General features: G+C 35.9%; 2 protein-coding genes across 3 annotated transcripts; one reads left to right on the top strand and one right to left on the bottom strand.

Moving 5' to 3' along the window:
• The first annotated feature begins 409 nt into the window (after window positions 1-409).
• Window positions 410-6,749, top strand: pdzd11 (PDZ domain containing 11). Of its 2 annotated transcripts, none has more exons than XM_041797531.1 (6): window positions 410-476; window positions 931-1,028; window positions 2,517-2,657; window positions 2,764-2,862; window positions 3,670-3,730; window positions 4,309-6,749. In XM_041797531.1, exons 2-6 carry the CDS (start codon window positions 936-938, stop codon window positions 4,341-4,343), a joined length of 429 nt encoding a protein of 142 aa, XP_041653465.1. In that variant the 5' UTR covers window positions 410-476; window positions 931-935; the 3' UTR covers window positions 4,344-6,749. The 2 variants fall into 2 exon arrangements, with proteins under 2 accessions (XP_041653465.1, XP_041653464.1); XM_041797530.1 differs by lacking the exon at window positions 410-476 and adding an exon at window positions 569-845.
• A 30-nt stretch (window positions 6,750-6,779) lies between these two features.
• Window positions 6,780-15,709, bottom strand: stard14 (START domain containing 14). Its single transcript, XM_041797529.1, has 6 exons — window positions 15,374-15,709; window positions 15,133-15,280; window positions 12,525-12,628; window positions 12,274-12,391; window positions 12,127-12,179; window positions 6,780-9,602 (listed from the first exon to the last, which is right to left on the bottom strand). Exons 1-6 carry the CDS (start codon window positions 15,542-15,544, stop codon window positions 9,396-9,398), a joined length of 801 nt encoding a protein of 266 aa, XP_041653463.1. The 5' UTR covers window positions 15,545-15,709; the 3' UTR covers window positions 6,780-9,395.
• Between the last annotated feature and the right edge of the window lie 2,782 nt (window positions 15,710-18,491).

Here is an 18,491-nt window from a genome sequence, read left to right as displayed (position 1 = left end):
TTGTTCTTACAGTTGTTTTATCTCCGTGTTTATGTAGCCTTTCTCTAGTTTTACTTTAATTCTTTTTAATATATATTCGTGTTGCTTCACTATGTTAATATTTTTTTAAGTTTTCTGTTCATTTAAGAAAATTTTCTTACCCTTTTTTTCGTCTTCTTTTTTTTTTTTTTAATTAATTCCATTTATCATTGTTTCCGTTTCTTTCCTTGTTTTTTATATGAAGCCCCTAGATCTCTACGTTAGTATTCATGAAAACTTCCTTAAAATAAAAATGAGTTTAGATGAATTAAGCTGAGGTAGAAATGGTAAGTTTTTTCTGGTTCTCAACTAGTCACGTGTCAGGAATCACATGTGAAGTTTGACCATACGTTGACATCTGTCATGACCACTCCGTAACAGTAGGTGGCAGTAATACTCCATGACAGTTTCCGTGTAATACAAGAAGAAGTACTTGTTTCTAGCCGTCAAACTGGCAGGTGAGAATATTCCTTCTTTTATGACTGTAACTCTCTGTCTAAATTCATAGGTTTTCAAAATGTACCTTACAATAGTTTAGCTGATGACGGTAGTAAATGCAGCTTTTTAAGGTATTTTTCAATAAGAGAGCATAGCAGTCAGACGTTAGCTAGCATTAGCGTTAGCTTGCATTTCGGTTGTAGCTTTATGTTGATTTTAGAGAGGTCATTGAAGCTTTTCCTATTATCAGAACTAAGCAGAAGTATGTTCATGCTTGTCGACATTTTATGTCGACTCATACTGAAAGTGGAAGTAACTAGTCATTAACTATGCTGTAACTGACACTGTATAGTCATTTTGGGATCAAGTAAACCATATGATAATGGCAGGTATGTGTTTTTTATAACAAGAAAAAGACAAACATTAGGGATAAGATATCGCGATAATGTCACGGTTATTTTTCTGTGATTTCAGAAACAATGGATCAGAAGATTCCTTATGATGACTACCAGCTCCCGGTGGTGTTCCTGCCCTCCTATGAAAACCCTCCAGCATGGATACCCCCTCAGGAGGTACCGTATGTCACACTTTAGTTCATCCAGGACTTGTAAGGATGCACAATACTGGACTTAGCAGATCCTGATATACACATTTTTTAAATATTAAAGAACCTCAAAACTTTATTAGAATTGACCTGTCTGTCTGTATTAAGATACTTTTATCAAACAAAATAAACCACATTTTCTTCCATTGCTCCATACAGGTATGAGTAACATACATTTCTTAGTTTTACATTAACAACATTGGCAAACTGTATTTGTAAAAAAAAAAAATCAAACTTTTTCTTCCTTTTTGAGAGCTTCAAACAGCACAGAAACAACCTACTTTCAGACAGTGAGCTCTGCAGAGTACTAAATAAAAGGTGCCTCTTTTAAAGTGCTTATACTTTCAAATTAAAGTCAGTTATCCTATCCTATGCTCGAAGTTACAGAAAACACATTCTTCTTAAGTGAAAAAAAAACAAGCTGTAATTCAGGCCTATAACTTCAGTCCTTAGAAAACCCTTTAAACTAATGAGGTTATGAAACAGAAGCCTATAGCTGAGGTAGATTAATTGATTCTATTTTAAACTGCATTAAAAAATGTACATCCAACTGATATCTTTGGCCAGTACATCTGCTGTAAATACCCGCAGAAATTTTTAGGGATGCACTGATGTGATTAACACCGGCTTAACATAGGCGTCATCTGACAAGGGAGCTGCATGGCTCCTGGACTGTTGGCTCACACAAGGATGTTCCTGGTTTAATACCCGGTCAAGGCCTTTCTGCTCAGACTTTAATGTTCCCTGTGCATGCGTAGGTTCTCTACAGGTACTCTGGCTTCCTCCCACATACCAGAGACATGCTTGTCAGGTTAATTGATGACTCAAAATTGGTTGTAGGTGCGACTGTGCCTGGTTCTTTGTCTCTGTATGTCGGCCCTACAATTGACTGGTATCCTGCCTCTCACCCAGTGACAGCTGGGATAGGCTCCAGCCCCCCATAACTCCAATTGGTGTAAGCTTTGTAGATAATGGATTGGCCCTGTTAAAACATCAGCTTTTTGCTGTCTCTCTTTGTTCAAAGGATTCTTAGGATTTCTGAAAGTGAATTCTCATTAGTAGGGATACATAGATGCAGACAGTTGACAAATATCGGCCAAATTATGTGGCATGAACAGATATCAGTTACCAATGTTTATCTGTTGTGTCAAATCAATTGCTAGTACAAAGAGGAGTTGGCAGCAGATGTCACCTTTGGAAAAACTCTGATCTGTTTTCATGGTCAAACGCCAATGAAAATGTTGGTACAATTAGAGTTTTACACCTAAAGAAGTCATAGTAAAAACATCTGTATCGGCATCCGCTGAATTGAAAGTTTAAACATCGACATTGGTATCTATCTAATATCTGTGCATCTCTGCTACTTGCATTACTTGAAGATAAATTGTGTAAGATGAACTCACAGAGTTACAATGAAATGCCATTTTCAAAATGTCTTTTTCCTCGTGTACTCTAGCGTGTGCATCATCCTGACTACAACAATGAGCTCGCTCAGTTTCTGCCTCGTACAATCGTGTTGAAGAAACCTCCAGGAGCACAGCTGGGCTTCAACATCCGTGGGGGAAAGGCGTCACAGCTGGGAATCTTTATATCCAAAGTATGTCCATTAGTATAGTCCTGGTGCTTCATGCAGCTTTATTTTCAGACTTGTTTGCAGTTATATTCCCCACTATTGTTCCTACATGCCTTAATTGTGTTTGCAGGTGGTTCCAGACTCAGATGCCCACAGAGCAGGACTACAGGAGGGAGACCAGGTTCTTTCTGTGAATGATGTGGATTTCCAAGACATAGAGCACTCAAGGGTGAGTCAGAGCAGTACCACAGAGCTGAGATCCATACAGTTTTTAATCAGCTTATTAAACAGAGACCGGAAGTTACACTATTTTGTTTCTATTAATATCTTTTGTTTGGTTAATGACATGTAAATTGCAAACCTACATTTATGAATGTAAGGAAGACCAGCTACTCCATGATAAGAGCTGCCGGTTATCCAAATAAAGGATACAATAAACAGAATAAAACATTCTCATATGCACAAATTTTAAGTTGCAAATCGAGCGTATTAAATTAAGTCAGCCTCAGAGTGTATTTAAAGTGCAACTTTATTCGTATTTAATGTGTAATTATCACTCCAGAATGTGGGTGAAATTCTTTACATAGTAGTTAACACAATTTTTTACCTTTTGAGATGATATAAAATGACAGTTATAATTTTCTTTGCCTGATCTACAAACTAATCTAAACCAAAACTTATAGCTGAACATTTTTACTGGTCAAAGAAAAAATCCCTTCTGCATAAAATAAACAAACACACCCATGATAGAAAGCAAGCAGAACAACGGTTGTGTCCACAAACGTGTGCATCAAAGACACCAAAAAAACACAACAACAAGCTATGTTTCAATACTAACAAACAAAACAGTGTCAGCAATGCCAATAGTGTTAAGCTACGTGTCAGTAAACAAGTAGGACAACAAAGTCACTTGTTCACATTTTGTCAACACAAACAGCTGCACCAAAACAAGCAATACATGGGTTGCACCTTAGACCGCTAGGCCATCTGCCTTTTTTAATCAAAATGCTTGAGTAAATTTTGTCTTTCTCTCCAGGCTGTAGAGATTCTGAAAACTGCACGGGAAATTCTGATGAGGGTCCGCTTCTTTCCATACAGTAAGTCTGACATCTACTCTACCTCACCTTTGCAACAGGATAAGAAAGTAGCTTTTTACCAGGCTTATACAGAGACCTTACTTCACAGGAGTGTCAGATGAGGCTGGATCAATGAAAAGTCTCTGCCCTTTGAATTTTATTTTTCCTTGTTATGGGTGAATATCCATGCAGTCACTGATTTTTTATAAAATATTTTATTTGATTGATATTACTGTTAAGAAATCTGTCTTCACTTGACATTAGAGTGTCTTTTTTTTTTTTGGTCCTGTTTTGTTTTATTGGCCAAAAAACCCAAAATTATATTGGCCATGGTGGATTTATAAAATCATCAAAGGGTAAAACGTCCAAGGGGGTGAAAACTTTTAATAGGCACTGTAAATTGTTAACATATTAACTGTTGTTGTCCAGGGGTTCTTTTAAGGTAACTGAGGTTAAGTAGAACTATCTTTACACTGTTTTGGTGGATTATAAAATGTTTTGAGTAATGTATGACTGCATCAATGATGTCTCACTGGACAGAGTTTATATAATCACACCATTGTCATAGGTGCAATATGGCTCTGTGCTTTATTTCTCAGATTATCAGCGACAAAAGGAGAGGACCGTACACTAGGTGGCAGCAAAGCGAGCAGAGGAAGAGAGATGTGGACAGATTCGTCACTGCACGTCAGCACCCTCCTCCCACAGACTCTGGCCTCCATTCTGCCTCAGCCTCAAGATGACTGATGCATGACTAACAGAATCATTCAAACCCCTCCATGTAAGGACAACATCTACTCAGCTTTATCCATGTTTTTTCTCTCACTGAGGGATCTGATCAATCTCTCATCTATTGTGACTCAATGTGATCAGGGTTTATCGACAGAAGGCCCCTTTATAGTTTCTTTGAATGTAGAGAATTATGACCTGAGGCTTAGAGGACATTTTACATTATAAATTATGTAACTGATGCATACTTTTCAGCCAAGCATAACATTTAAATCTCCTGCATAATTTAATTAAGCACTGCTTAATTCAGTCCAACCACTATTGAATGTTTGTGCTGTGGTCAAAGAATTATATCTTAATCAAATACCGATTTTCATTTGTTTAATCAGTAAAAGTCTTTATAATACTAATATAGAGGCATACTTTAGTTATTATCCGTTACTGCTTAACAAAGCTAATTAATGCTTATTCTAACGTTAAGCATATTTTAAATGACACTGCGTTACATTGTTGACCACTATAAACTACACACAGTTATTATCTTTGACTATCTGATAAATTAAACCTTCACAAAAGGAGGATTAGTTGCAGGGCTGTGGTGTGAGACTGCAGTGGTTTTAGCAGGGTTTACAACGTTGTCGTCCAAGTGAGTTTTTGTAATTGTAAACTGTAAAGTCTGCCGTAAACTGTAAATATGACACACAGCCAGTATGTGTACATGCAGCCAGAAAAAGTTGAATAACTTGTTTACTTCTTAAACCGTACTTTAAAGATTCATGCAATATGCTTGGATCGTGTGGTTGGAGACTCTTCACTTTTGAATCTGTACATCTCAGTCAAACCAGACTGGCCCAGGCGTCGTGCGAATGATTCAAAGCCTCCACACTGGGATTTGACCTGGTACTTTAACAGCATAAATGCTAAGCATGGCAGGAGTTGCATTGTCATCTACCTTACAGTTAGGGTTGAATGATTTGGGAAGAAAAGCTATTTGCAGTTTTTTTCAATACTGCATTTAAGAGTTATCATCCAATTACGTTTTTAAGTTCCTCATTTTATTAATTGTCAACAAACAAAAGTAAAAAAATCCTTCTACATTTTAACCAATTCAATATTAGATTTAACATTAACTGTTCCTTCTTGTAGGCCAGGTCTGTATGTTAGGGTGTCATAACATGATGCATGAATCAGTATGAATGATATCACTTTATTTATCTTCTTCAATTGCAGTAATAAATTTACTAATTTGTTTTTTATTTATTTGAAGCCTTGTTGCAGTCATCATCATCATATCATCATCAAACTAGAGCTGAACGATTTTACAAAAAAATATCTGTAAATTTTGACTCATTTTGCAGATGCAGTGTGAGTTGTTGCATAGAAGGGAATGTTCAGTTTTAATTCATTCTCATTTGAAGTAAGAAAAAAAAATCCAAAAATAAGTAAAGTATTTTTGGAATTCTTGGAGAAAATTTTATGTTTTAATGTTTGCATGATGTGTGGAGCGTAACATCTCTGCTGCATCAAGTTGCGTTGACTATTTTTTTACACATTTCAGGTCAAAGAAATATTGCTACTTCTGTGTTTTGTAAATTGCAGAAGGATCTAATGCACTTTAATCTAAAATCCAATGAACTGCCCAGCCTTACTTGCAATACGAACAGAAGCTAGACCAGGGATGGGCAACTATGATTACCAACAGGACAACATAAATTTTCCTCCCACGACAAAGGGCAACATTTTTGTACATTTTTGTATATTTTAAATTTGACCCTGTGATAATGAATAATTTAGAGTATAGAGCTTTTATGATAGTTATTATACCAACATTTGTAACATTAAATTTAAGTGAAAATTAAAAATGGTTGATTGAATGTGTAAAACGTAAAATTAGATCAATTTAAAGCTACAATTTTAATGCAGTGAACATAATGGACATTTTGTTGTATTTTACTTCTTAAAATACATTTAGTGATGCATTAAAAAGAAGTTTGACAGGGATCATTTAAGCCATATCTGCTAAGTTTCTGCAAAGAACTAAACATATACCAATAATCAAATATTGTAAGAGAAATTTAAATGTTTTCCTCATGTTTATAAGTGATGGTTTTTTAAATTAACTTGAAGGCTGCATATGGCACCCAGGTCATCATTTGCCCACACCCCAGTGAGTCATATGGCATTCATATTAGGGATGCACAATATTTTAATAGATTTTTGAGGATATCTGATATGCTGAAATTTGGGGAACAATTTTAGCCAATATCAGTATTAAAACAGATTTTTAAATGTTGTTCAGACCTTAAATTTAAGTCCTTAAAACACCCTTTAAAGTGTAAGGAGTGATAGATAAAGAAAAGACTTCAGCTGACGTAGGTCTGTTGGTCTGACCTAAAACTCCACTATTTTATTTGTTCATACAGGAAATATTTACAGCTGGTATAGGCTGATTTTTATAGCCAAAATAACAGTTGTAAATACCAGCAGAATTTGTTCAGATCTGCTGATACCAATTATTTACTTTTCAAGCTTTTATCTGCCAATACAACACTGTACTGATATCATGCATTCCTAATTTATCTCATTTGCACCACAAGTGAAGCGTAGAGTGTTTATGAACTGTAAAGAGCTGTACATTTTATCCATGCTAACCCGTTAGCCACTAGCTAACCCATTACCAAGGTCAACTGGAAGACAGTCTATAGTAACTTGCTGAAAGAGGACGTAGTGCCAGCCATCATGGCAAAGATATTGACAGATGTTGCTCCTGCTGTGCATGCATACTCCCGCAAGAACAGTAGTTCACTTATATTGCCTAATGTTTGACTTAACTGTGCATGTAAACGTACTGACTGAAACATACTGAACGGTACAGAAGTATGACGTAAGAGGGACTAAGAGTGCAAGACTTCTGGTAAATTCAGAGTATAACTGACCAAGATATCACTGTGAATATATGTGGCATATCCACTTTTATATATTTAAAGAATATTAAATGTGCAGGACATTTGACATGTAGATGTATATTTCAGTAACAGCTGGTAGACTAACACATGAATTAAATAATGTTTTACACAAGTTTGTTTATAACTACACCTAGGCTGACTGATATTTTAGTTATTGAGAGTGTAATCCGCATCTTTCAGGTGCCAAACTGTTAAACATCCTAACATGCTATTAAAGTGTATGATAACGGCAGGCTGTGCCCTGTAGCTCATTATAGACGTAGAGCTGGAAAAGGAGTGTTTATCTGTTTGCACTGGACACCCTGATGTTAGCTGGATTTTTCCAGCTCAAGACTCTGACAGGTGCTTTTGAAAATATGATATTTTATCTTTGAATTCAGAGTACCCTTGTGCATTTTATAGAAAACTGCTGAATACTTATGAATATTAACCACATTATGCCAGAATACCTGGTGTCCTTTTGATGTTACATGTCTTGTTCTTTAATTTTCCATAAAACCATGACATTTTGGTTTTTCATTTCATGAACCCAATGATCTTTAAGTGTTTGAGCTTTTTTATAAAATAAAAAAAATCTGACATTTACAGTTGAATAAGAAATAAAATGTGTTGAACCATTGTAACCTTTGTCTTTGTACTTCGAGAGCTTGAACCAGGGCTGGAAATTGACCGGTTTTCTCTGGTTCAAGTGGCCAAACTTGTTCCTCTTTGTATCTTGGTTTCTATTGAGGCTGGTTGACTGCATTCCTCATAAGATGACTGGGACAAATGTCAAAGCATGTAAACCTGTGGGGTTTTATTTTCTTAGAAAGTGAAGGCCAAGTTACATTCTTAACGTCAAATATCTTCAGAAGGTAAAACATCTTTGAGTCTGCTGAGCTTCATTCCACCGTCTTTCTTCATCATCATTGTACAGTAACTTAAAATAAATAAATAAAATACAGAAAATCCTTAAGGGTCATTTCAATCCTTCAGGTAGAGATGTTCAAAGCATATTCTGCGAACTGCAGGTAAATTTTACATGCAAATACAGACCTCTGAGACCGTCCTCGAATGCCATAAAGTCTAAATAACTTTACATAAGGAGGTTTAGTCTGCAGTAATGACATCTAAATAAATACAATGGACCTTCAAAAACTGTTCACCTGTGTAAAACATTAAAAGACAAAATACAGCTCACCACCATGTGAAGCAAAAGTCAAAACCATTTAGAATCAAAACTCAAAGCAAGTGTTTTGGTAGAGATGGGGTATTCAGCTTGATCTTAGCTAAAAACAGATCTAAAGATGATACCAAAAACTGTTGAACAATCCTAGAACATTTAAACAACAACTGTAAAGTTAACGGTGCAACTAGCCAAATTAGTGTGATTTATCAAAATAAAATTTGACTTTTCAAATATTTCAAAATCAGGTCCTTGTAGTTTCTGGTTAAACATTCAACACAGAATGAATGGGTGACATTAAAGACACTTTCAATGACATTATCATTAGGAATTCATGCTAAAAACAGACAAAGCTGACATAATTTCCATTCACAGTCACTTGCAAATGTCAAAAAGTGACAGGTTGATCATCTAAGCTTAAATTAACTTCAGATTTGTTCCTGAATTTAAAACAGCTTCAAATAAAAAGGCTTAATTGAAGACTCATCAATGTAGTGCTGTAACTATGACACATTAAAACCCCAACACCTCCTAGCTTGCACACTAAAAAACATAAAAAAGCAAGGCAGCAAACACTGGAGAGATGTTTAGCTTAGTTCAACATAGACTGAGGTGAATGGCAATTTGATCTGTGCTCATTTCTGTCAGGTACGACGGCTGTAAACACTTCATGCTCTTGCTCATCCATAAAGGCACGCTAGTTTCGATAAATATTCATGAGTATCCGGCAACATCACCAAGAGCTGGGGGTCTCAAGTCTTATTTTGTTTTAGAGTTCATCCCCCGATCTCTCCCTCACCCTTCCTCCGATCACCGAGCTGCGATTTTAGCTGCTGTCCTCGCAGTCCTGAGCGTCCACCTTTGAGCTCTCGTCCACATTTTCTAGAGACTCTGCCCTCTGTATGGACAACAAACTGGGGTCCATCATAGGGAGGGTGCTCTGCTCCGGGAACAGCCAGGGCTTATAGTTGGGACAGTTCACTTCCTTCCACTTCAAGTATTTCTGACCCGCCTTGTGTACACTGTTCATCACCTGGAGGGGGTGGACAGAAAGCACATGAATATCAGAGGGCAGGGGTCAAACCACACCTCCACTCTCAGTCAACAGAGATGAAGATAATCACACAACACTGTAGAAGATTCAAAGTCTCATGAGTTGAACTACTTAGGCCATAGCTGTTTTTTATATTCTTATTCAAGTTTTGGTTTAAAAAATTGATGATTGCAAGTCACACTGAAAAGTCTCACAAGTTCTATTATGCTCAATATTAAAATGTAAATTTTAAAAACAAAAATAAACATTTACCACCTAGTCCGAAACTAAATCTGGTATCAATAGCTCTGGTCTTTATTGGTATGCAATGTGCAGGGATGATTTTCACAGCCTACCAGTTTTGATTATAAAAAGGCTACGACATTTGCATGATTTTGCATGACAAGGGGTGAGGCAGAGTTGCCCCACATGCGAGTCACTGTTTGCCTCAGTGGTTTAGGCCCACCCTATAGCCACCCCTTTGCCTGTTTCTAGGTTGACTGATAGTTAATTTGAGACAGCATTTCCTGTATGGTTTTTAGCTTCAAAATTGTTATTCAAAAAACAGTGGGTGATGTCACTGAGCCTATTTCGATGCTTATATAGTCTACTATTGGAATTGACCAGTTGCAGTGACAATAACTGGAAAGAATTTACCAGTATTCATGTTGCATACTGCAACTTAAAGATACAGAATGTAGACTTTTGCACTGAAATATTGTTATTACTTAAAAAAAAACATTCAGAGAAATTCTTAATTTTCATAATTGTAAGGGGACATGACTAGTCATGGTAGCTACCATAGGTTGTGAGCTTGATCCCCCAAATTGACCTCTGTAACATAGAAAATCTAACACTGGGCATTTCCAACAAGCTAAGACCTAAGGCCTTCTTCTCTATACTACATCTTGTTTTGAATCGAGGACTCTTCAAATTAAAAAATAAAAATAAAAAATCTCATAAGGGGTATTTACTAAACAGAAAACCAATGTTTTGTTTTCATGCATAAATTTCTCGTAATGAGAGAGAAATTCACTTAGAAAGGCACTTCTTGGTTCACACTGGAAGCAGTCTCAGAATGCACATGTGCATTCTTGGATTGCTTCCAGCATGAACCTGGAAGTGCCTTTTTCAGTGCACTGTCCCTGTCTAAAACTCAGTAGAAAAGTGTTTTTAAAGGCCAAGGTTGCCTCCATCAAAATGTGAAGTCTTGATTCCTCACATGAACGAGCAATTTTCATTCACCAGTATCTAGAAATAACAGCAGATCTGTTCTGAAACACTAACACCACAAATTAAGTCCTTCGTCAAATATAATGCAACTGCTGATTTTTCTTTTAAATAAAATAAAAACCTGCATCAGTCTTCGTGTAATTTAAGTCCAGGCATCTGTGCAGGATAAGTTTTTTTACTCTATACTGCTGTATGGCACAAGATATTTTCCAATTCAGAGGGACATCATGAGGGATACGGGGATAAAACATAACTGACAAAAATCTCCAAGTTTTAGAAATACAACCAAAAATCTGCAGTGGTTGCACTTACTGAGGACTGGACTTTTGGCTTTGGTAGCAGTTTTCTACAGTAAATGTACACACTGTTTAGCTGCATCAGCAGAAATGTTTATCCACAAATAAGATGATAATCTGCTCAGGATTATTTAAGATAAACTAAACAACAACACACACAAAAAATACTCATTTTGGCCCAGATCTAACTGCTGTTTTCCCCCCTTGGCATCTTTGATAGTGAACTGGAGATTTAGGGACGTAGACGTATTTGAAAGTGCAGGGGGCATTTTTCACTATTTTTGGACACCTTTTAACAAACAATGAGCTGATTAATTGAGAAAATAAACAACACAATGAAACCAAGTTTAAACCTAGTAAATTATTATTTAAAATCTATGCAACCCAATGGGGCTTTGAAAACCTAATTTTCAATCCTGCTTATCTGTTAAAATTCACATTTGCAGCTTGGTTAAACTTTTATCCATTAAATCAGTCACAGAAATGTATTCAAAAGAAGCTTTTTTTCATCTTGAACTTTTGGTATTTTACCCGTGAAGGTTCTTTTTCTAATTTTAATGTTGAATTTTACTTTTATAAATGTGATAAAAAGAAACCCAAAAGCAAGGATAACAGTATTTTCACTCAGCTAAGGTCAAGGTTTCTGTTAACAGGCAGAGATCACAGTGACACTCACACAATCACGCTTTCCTCTGGATAGTCTGAATCTGCAGAGGATTTGAAACCTGGTGAACGAGTTCTGTCAGGGGAGAGCGTGAAGCCCAAGCTGTGATATTTCTTTGTCAGCAATCTTACCAGGACAGGCCTTAAATGTAGTTTCTATAGTTACCATTGTCCTGTAAGACACATGAAACCTTCCCTCCCTATTACACGCTTCTTAGTTAGAACACACACCCACATCATGACACAGTTTGTGTATTTTTAACCTCATCTTTTCCAACTCTGCTGGGAGTAAAAGTATTCCTGAAAGACAACAGTTCTGTTATGTTACCAACCTTTGGAGCAAGGGCTTGAGACGCTTTGTTTACCACCCATTTAGGAAGAGAACCTGCAGCAGACAGATAAGAGGCAACTTAGAAAATTCTAGCTCTGGCATGAATTTCCAGTGTAAAATAAATTTTAAAAAGCAATACTGGTTTTACCTTTGGGGTCAGCCTGTGACAGGTAAATGAAAGAACAGCTGTTTGGTCCTGTTGGCTTAATCAAATAACCAGTGAGGATGGAAATGGCCCTCACAAAGTCGTTGCGAGGAGGATGGTCCTGTAATTGGATAAAAAAAAACAGTTTTCAGAATAATGAGAACTATTTTCAACAGAGAGGTGTAGAAATGGTGCATTTTTAAAAAAGGCGGTGTTTGCCATGTGCCTGGGGGCGTGTGGAGGAGGTGACGTACCGGGTGTTTGACTGAGAAGTTCATGATAATGTACTCGTCATCCATAACACGCCATGATCTCAGAGTGATAACATCCCGGTTGTTGATGGGTTTTGGACAACGCCCTGCAGAAAAAGGGGGGAAAAGCCTCATTATATTGTTTACATTAGCTTCCTTCATTAACATCTTCACTGTATGTAACCTTACACCAGAGGTGGAAAAAGTACAGTTACTTTGATTAAAATTTATTCAAGTAAAAGTACTGCTCTATCAGGCTAAATGCAGAAAATCTGACATTAAATTTAATACTTTTTTAAGACCGTCTTTTTACATTTACTCTATTGCGTCTTCAATTTCTATCACCAACAACAGTTATGTTGCTGATAGTAAGACACAAATGTGACAACAAAGAGAAGTAAATGCTTGTATTTCCTATTGCAGCATGTAAATTAGGCTTTCTTGGAGAATTATGAGAAAAATAAACAAGTTTTGCACTGCAGATAAAGCAAAAAAGAAAAAAAATTCTTCATGTTGAATGAAAAATACAATATAACTGCCAATTTCAGGATAATTATAATACTCCTTAGTTTTATTTTAAAGCATTTTAGAGAAATAACCTCTCTAGATTAATTTACAAATAAAAACTAATCCAATTTAAGACCTTATAGATTTGCATTTAAGACTTTTTAATGTCCTTCATTTTGGCTGAGTTGATAATAAACTTTTAATACTTTTAAAGACTCTGCAGACACTCTGTTTATAATTCTACTCAAGTAAAAGTAAAAGCTAAGCCATTTAAAGCTTAACCGTAGTTCTGAGTACAGAGTAGAAACTTTTGACCCAAGAGGCTTTCTGAGTAAAATAGGATCTGTCCCTAAACCAGGGGTTCTCAAACTTTACAGTCCCAGGTCACCAAAGCAATAATACCCGAGACCGAGACCGCACAGCCCCGCAGTTTCAGGAATTGTCATGTGCAGACTTGCATTAAAAAAAAAAACTGTTTTAAACATTACTTTGATTTCTGCATAAATCTCACAATGTTTTTATTTCATGTTTAACTAATTTTATTTACATTTTTATAAAAATAGATAAAATATACAATTTTAAATCACTTAAATCACTCAGTGCCTTGCAACCCCCCATGGTGTCTCGATCCCTTCATTGACAACCACTGCCTTAATGTGCAATAACAGGACAATTTGGACCAGGGTGTTTTTATAAAGGTGTGACTAAACCTGAACTAAAATGCAACACTTTTTGGATGAAATGTGTGATCATTCTCTATGTGCTACTGACTGTCATGTGTTGTCAAAGCTAAACTACTGGCCACTTTCTAGTTGTTTGCAGAAAGCTCCTCACTGTGGCTTTTAGAGTTTAATTTTACTCAGTACTCGATGCTTTTAAAAATGTAATGAAGTGCTATACAACCTCCAAAATATACTAAGTAAAAGTAGTGATTTTAAATGCTACTCTGATACTTTCCACCTGCCTTCCTCTGCAGAAATGCAGCCTTGTTTTGACAGTAAATACACAAGTAGGACAGTGGTACGTTTGTTTTTTTTTTTTTACCCCAGAGGGTTTGGGAGCTTAAGACATTCAACAGTAACCAGTAAAAGTAAATTCATAAGAATAGCTCTCAATACAGTCAACACATGCACAGCGATGTATTGGAAAAAGGGAAAAAAAACACCTCCACCACCTTTAAAAGATGGATTAATGACATAGCACCATGTATAAGAAATGAAAAGATAATGTATCATTTAAGGGGCATACCAGAAGAGTTCATGCTGATTTGGGGAGACTTTCTAAAGTTTTTAGAGACAGAAACATAACACCTCTTATGTTTCTTGTAAAAGTAATGACCATATTCCAGTGTAGGTCATGCTTATCTACTATTTCTTTCTTAGTAACTTCATTTAAGTGACTAGTCTTAATATTACCTGGGATGTATGAGTCTGTAATATACACATTTATTTACCATATTGAGTGCATGTATTTTGTATATGTATTGTTTAGCTATTAACTGGGTTCTTCGACCAGGCCAGGACCTGAGGGAAGGGAAAGGGTTGAATATTTCTTTAGGTATTTATCTAAGTACACTCCTTTTCCTCTTAACCCCATGTTTGTAAAGATTTAAATAAATAAAAGTCTAATAGAAAATAATCAGAATTAAGTAAAAGAAAGGTAAATAAATCGATTTTATCGGGACAAAAATGATGTAACTGCTTACTGTTTACTTTAACACCAAATAAAGTTACCAATTGCTCATTTCTTGCAAAGAATTTAACAAAACAAAAGCAATAAAATCAGATATTTCAGTATCATGCCCATTTTGTGGTTAGTGCGCCTACAACACTGTATACCAATGTTAATTTCTTTTAACTAGGCAGTAGGGAGCTTTTAATTCAAAAATTTGCTGCCTTAAAATATCCTCAATACAAGCTGAAAGTACAGAATATATGAAAAATCCCAAATGATAAGACTTTAAATGTTCACTTTCCCTGTTCAGAGTTTGTTTTTTGTGAATCTGGGTCAGGCCTAAACCAACTAGAATTCTCCTGGGTCACTTTGAGACATAAACACACACAGAGGAACCAAAGATTCAGAGGATGATAATTAAAGTCCTTACATGAGTAGTAGCCCACATCAGCGTTCACAGACAGCCGGGCAATGTCAAAACTTTCCTCCATGGCTGGATCCCACGTTTTACGGTACTCGCTGTCATGAAGGACGTCGTACATGGTAGCAGCAGAAACATCTTTGATTGTCATTCTACACTGAAAACAAATGACAGAAAAACGTCAAAATCACAACGGACTACTAAAGATAAGTGCGATAAACTACAAAAATGTGCTGTAAAATAGACCTACCTTGATCTTATGGACTTTCTGTGGTTTATTTGCTTTACTTGAAGGAACTTCGATCCACACTTGCATTCCATTTTTATCATATTTGCTCAACCAGTTGCCCACTGATAAACACTGCTTTCTAAAGTCAGCAAAGGCCGCTTCATCGGGTAGAATACTGGGCTGAAGAGACATCTTTTCTCTTTCTTAAAAATATAAATAGTCCTTTAAAAAGTTTCTTGAAAGCTGTCCAGGAGGCAGTACAGGCCTACTTGTGTTTGGCCCAGTCAGCTGAGGAGGTTTAATGCCTGTGTGTGGTGTAGTAGCTCCAATATATTCGACTCCTTCACCAATCAGGTCGAGTGGGATTTTTGTCATTCCTTTACACGCCTCTCCTGCTTACGTCAGAGCACTTCCTGTGTCCAGGTGTGTTACGCAGGTGCGTTGAAAAAACGGTCCCGCCTCAATAGAAACAACTTCAATCATTCTCTGTCATGTTTAAATATTACAGTTAAGTTATTTAAGGTCTAAATTATTACCAAAGAAGTGTCAGGAAAGAAGTTGTTTTTTTTTAAATGTGTGAAAGTGTGAAAAACACAAACATGGCTGCCGTAGTGAGTGGGCTGAACACCGTGGGCTGCTCTGGAGGATGTGTGAGTTTGTGGATTACTTTGTGTTGATGACACAAATATTATCTTCTACTACAAATGTCAGAAAATGACGACTTTTACAAGCTAAATTTAGGCTTTGCATTCATAAGAGTTAGTGTGTATTTTAACTAGTTTTAAAGTTGGTTTTAACAAATGCTTAAATTGGGTTCTGATTTGGTGTTTTTAATCCATTATTGCTTTATTCCTTAAGGCAATAATGGATAAAAATCTTTATTTTCTGCTGTTATTTCAAAAATAGCATGAATGAAGAAGCTAAATAGATGAGTTACACATACTTTTATTTGGATAGCTTATCATGGGACACCAAGGCTGAATTATTACAAGAGCAACCTCATTATAGCCTAAAGAAATAAAATGAATATTTTGATTACTCCATAGGAGCATTCAGCCAGTCATAAACAAGAAATGTTTAGAGGTGGAAAATTTTTGTCATTTAAGAAAAAAAGGTGAAATGTCAGGAGTAATGTTGACTTCTGGGTTCAGAGTTCTCTTTGAATCTTATCATTTCAATATTTTTTGCTTATCAATCTGACCTTTTCTAACTTTTTTTTCCAGGGCTGCCAGCATTAATGCATTGTTCATGATCAGGGCAGTAGCTAGGGATTTGGGGACTCCAGTAAGTGAAATTGCACAGGGCCCCTTCAGCTTCTCTACATTTCAGTGTTTTTTAAGTGTAATTTCCCTATATTAAAGAGCAGTATTTTCTCTATGGTTAAACTGAATTTACTTGTATTATTTCCTACACATTAGTTTATGTTTTTATTAGCTTATTCTCAGGGTATGAGACAATTTATACCATTTTAGTGTGTAGGTGCTACAGATGTGAAGATAAAGACAAGAGTGCAGAGGCTCTCTCAGTGAAGTCATATCAGGGGATTAATTAATGTTAGCAGTAACTAACGTTAATGTTAAGAATTATCAATAGGAATCATAGAGGAAAGAAAAGTTTAAAAAAAAAAAAGTTAACTATACAACATAATGCTCCAGGCTGGAAAAGGCTGAAAGCCTTAAAGCCATTAACTAAACAGTGTGCATTTACCTCTCTTTCAAAAGAACTTTGTGAGGATTTGTTTCTCTTCATTCAGCTGCCTTTCTCTTTTCTCATGGGTACCAGATTTAAAGTGTGTAGGCATCACTCCTATTTACAGCCCCTTTTCTCCTCTTCTGTGCAGCGTCAGGGGTGGACTACACCATCGGGATATTTTTGAAGGAAGGATTAAGGGCCTCCAGTATTTATTTTACTCTATTTGGTGCAAATTTCAGTTTGTTGACCAATTCATTTTGTTGCTTTTGATTCAATAATGCCACTAATTTTGGAGGGAAAAAAAAGAAAAGAAGACAAATAAAAACACACTTTTCATTCCAGGCTTCTCAAGCCCCATGAGCGCGATTATTTAAGGTATCAAAGTGCCATTTTTTTAACCACAAGCAAACACAAGCTTTAGTGTCTTTCAGTACACTTTGGTTCAGCCATGTCAGCATCTACCTGCAGCTACAGTGATGTTAAATAAGTCCACCACTGCTCCTTAATGTCTAATTTTACTTAAAAAAAAAAAAAAAAACTTAGACAGCTCAGTGGACAAGTTTATAATCCATAACAAGTTCCTTTTCCATGATAAAGTTCATGTCATAATCTTTGATCTACCTTAATTTCCTTATCAGAATCAGAATCAGCTTTAATGCCCAATTATGCTTACACAACAAGAAATTTGACTCAGGTTAGCTTAGCTCTCAGTTTACAGGAATTAAACATTAAAAAATTACAAAAAGAAATAATCTAACAAAGGTATACAATTAAGATTTATAAGTGTAAAAGCTTTTATTGGTATTATTTCTAGTTTATACAAGTCCATTAGCATTGATAGTAAGGTTGTAGGATGTGCAAAGGTTGCAAGTCTGCTCACTTAACATGATCAGAGTATTATTAATGCAAGGATGTAGGCAGATAGTGAGACATTTTACCACAGAGAGCTCTTCTTACAGCATTTAAGTTAAAGTGAATAGAGTTATTACTTGCAGCATTTGAGTACCGTAAATGATTAAGTAAAGCTAGACATTGTTACTTGAAGCATTTGAGTATTATAAAAAGAATATGTAAATTAAGTCATTAGTACGGAAACATATTATTTAGTGCAGATACAGTATTAATAAGAGGTCACGCATTTTACCAGAGAGCCTTCTGGTTCCCACTGCCATCAGACTGTTCAACAGCAGTGGGAGTCACAGTCACAGTCTGTCTTTGTACTAAACAATAATATCTGTCATATTTAAACTGTCAATCTCAAACTGGATGCACTATGCTGTAATTACTATTACTGTCATTTAAACTGAAACACTTATTCTATATTCACAGTATACTTACTAATAATATTCACCATGCCATGATTACTGCATGTCTTATTATATTGTGTTATATTATATTATTGTATAGAAAATTATATTATTTTTAGATTCTACATTATATTATATTA

This window comes from Cheilinus undulatus, linkage group 10 (genome assembly GCF_018320785.1).
Source record: "Cheilinus undulatus linkage group 10, ASM1832078v1, whole genome shotgun sequence".
Lineage (NCBI taxonomy): Eukaryota > Metazoa > Chordata > Actinopteri > Labriformes > Labridae > Cheilinus > Cheilinus undulatus.
Note: the sequence above shows the minus strand (reverse complement) of the source record. Positions and strands in the feature narration are given on the sequence as shown.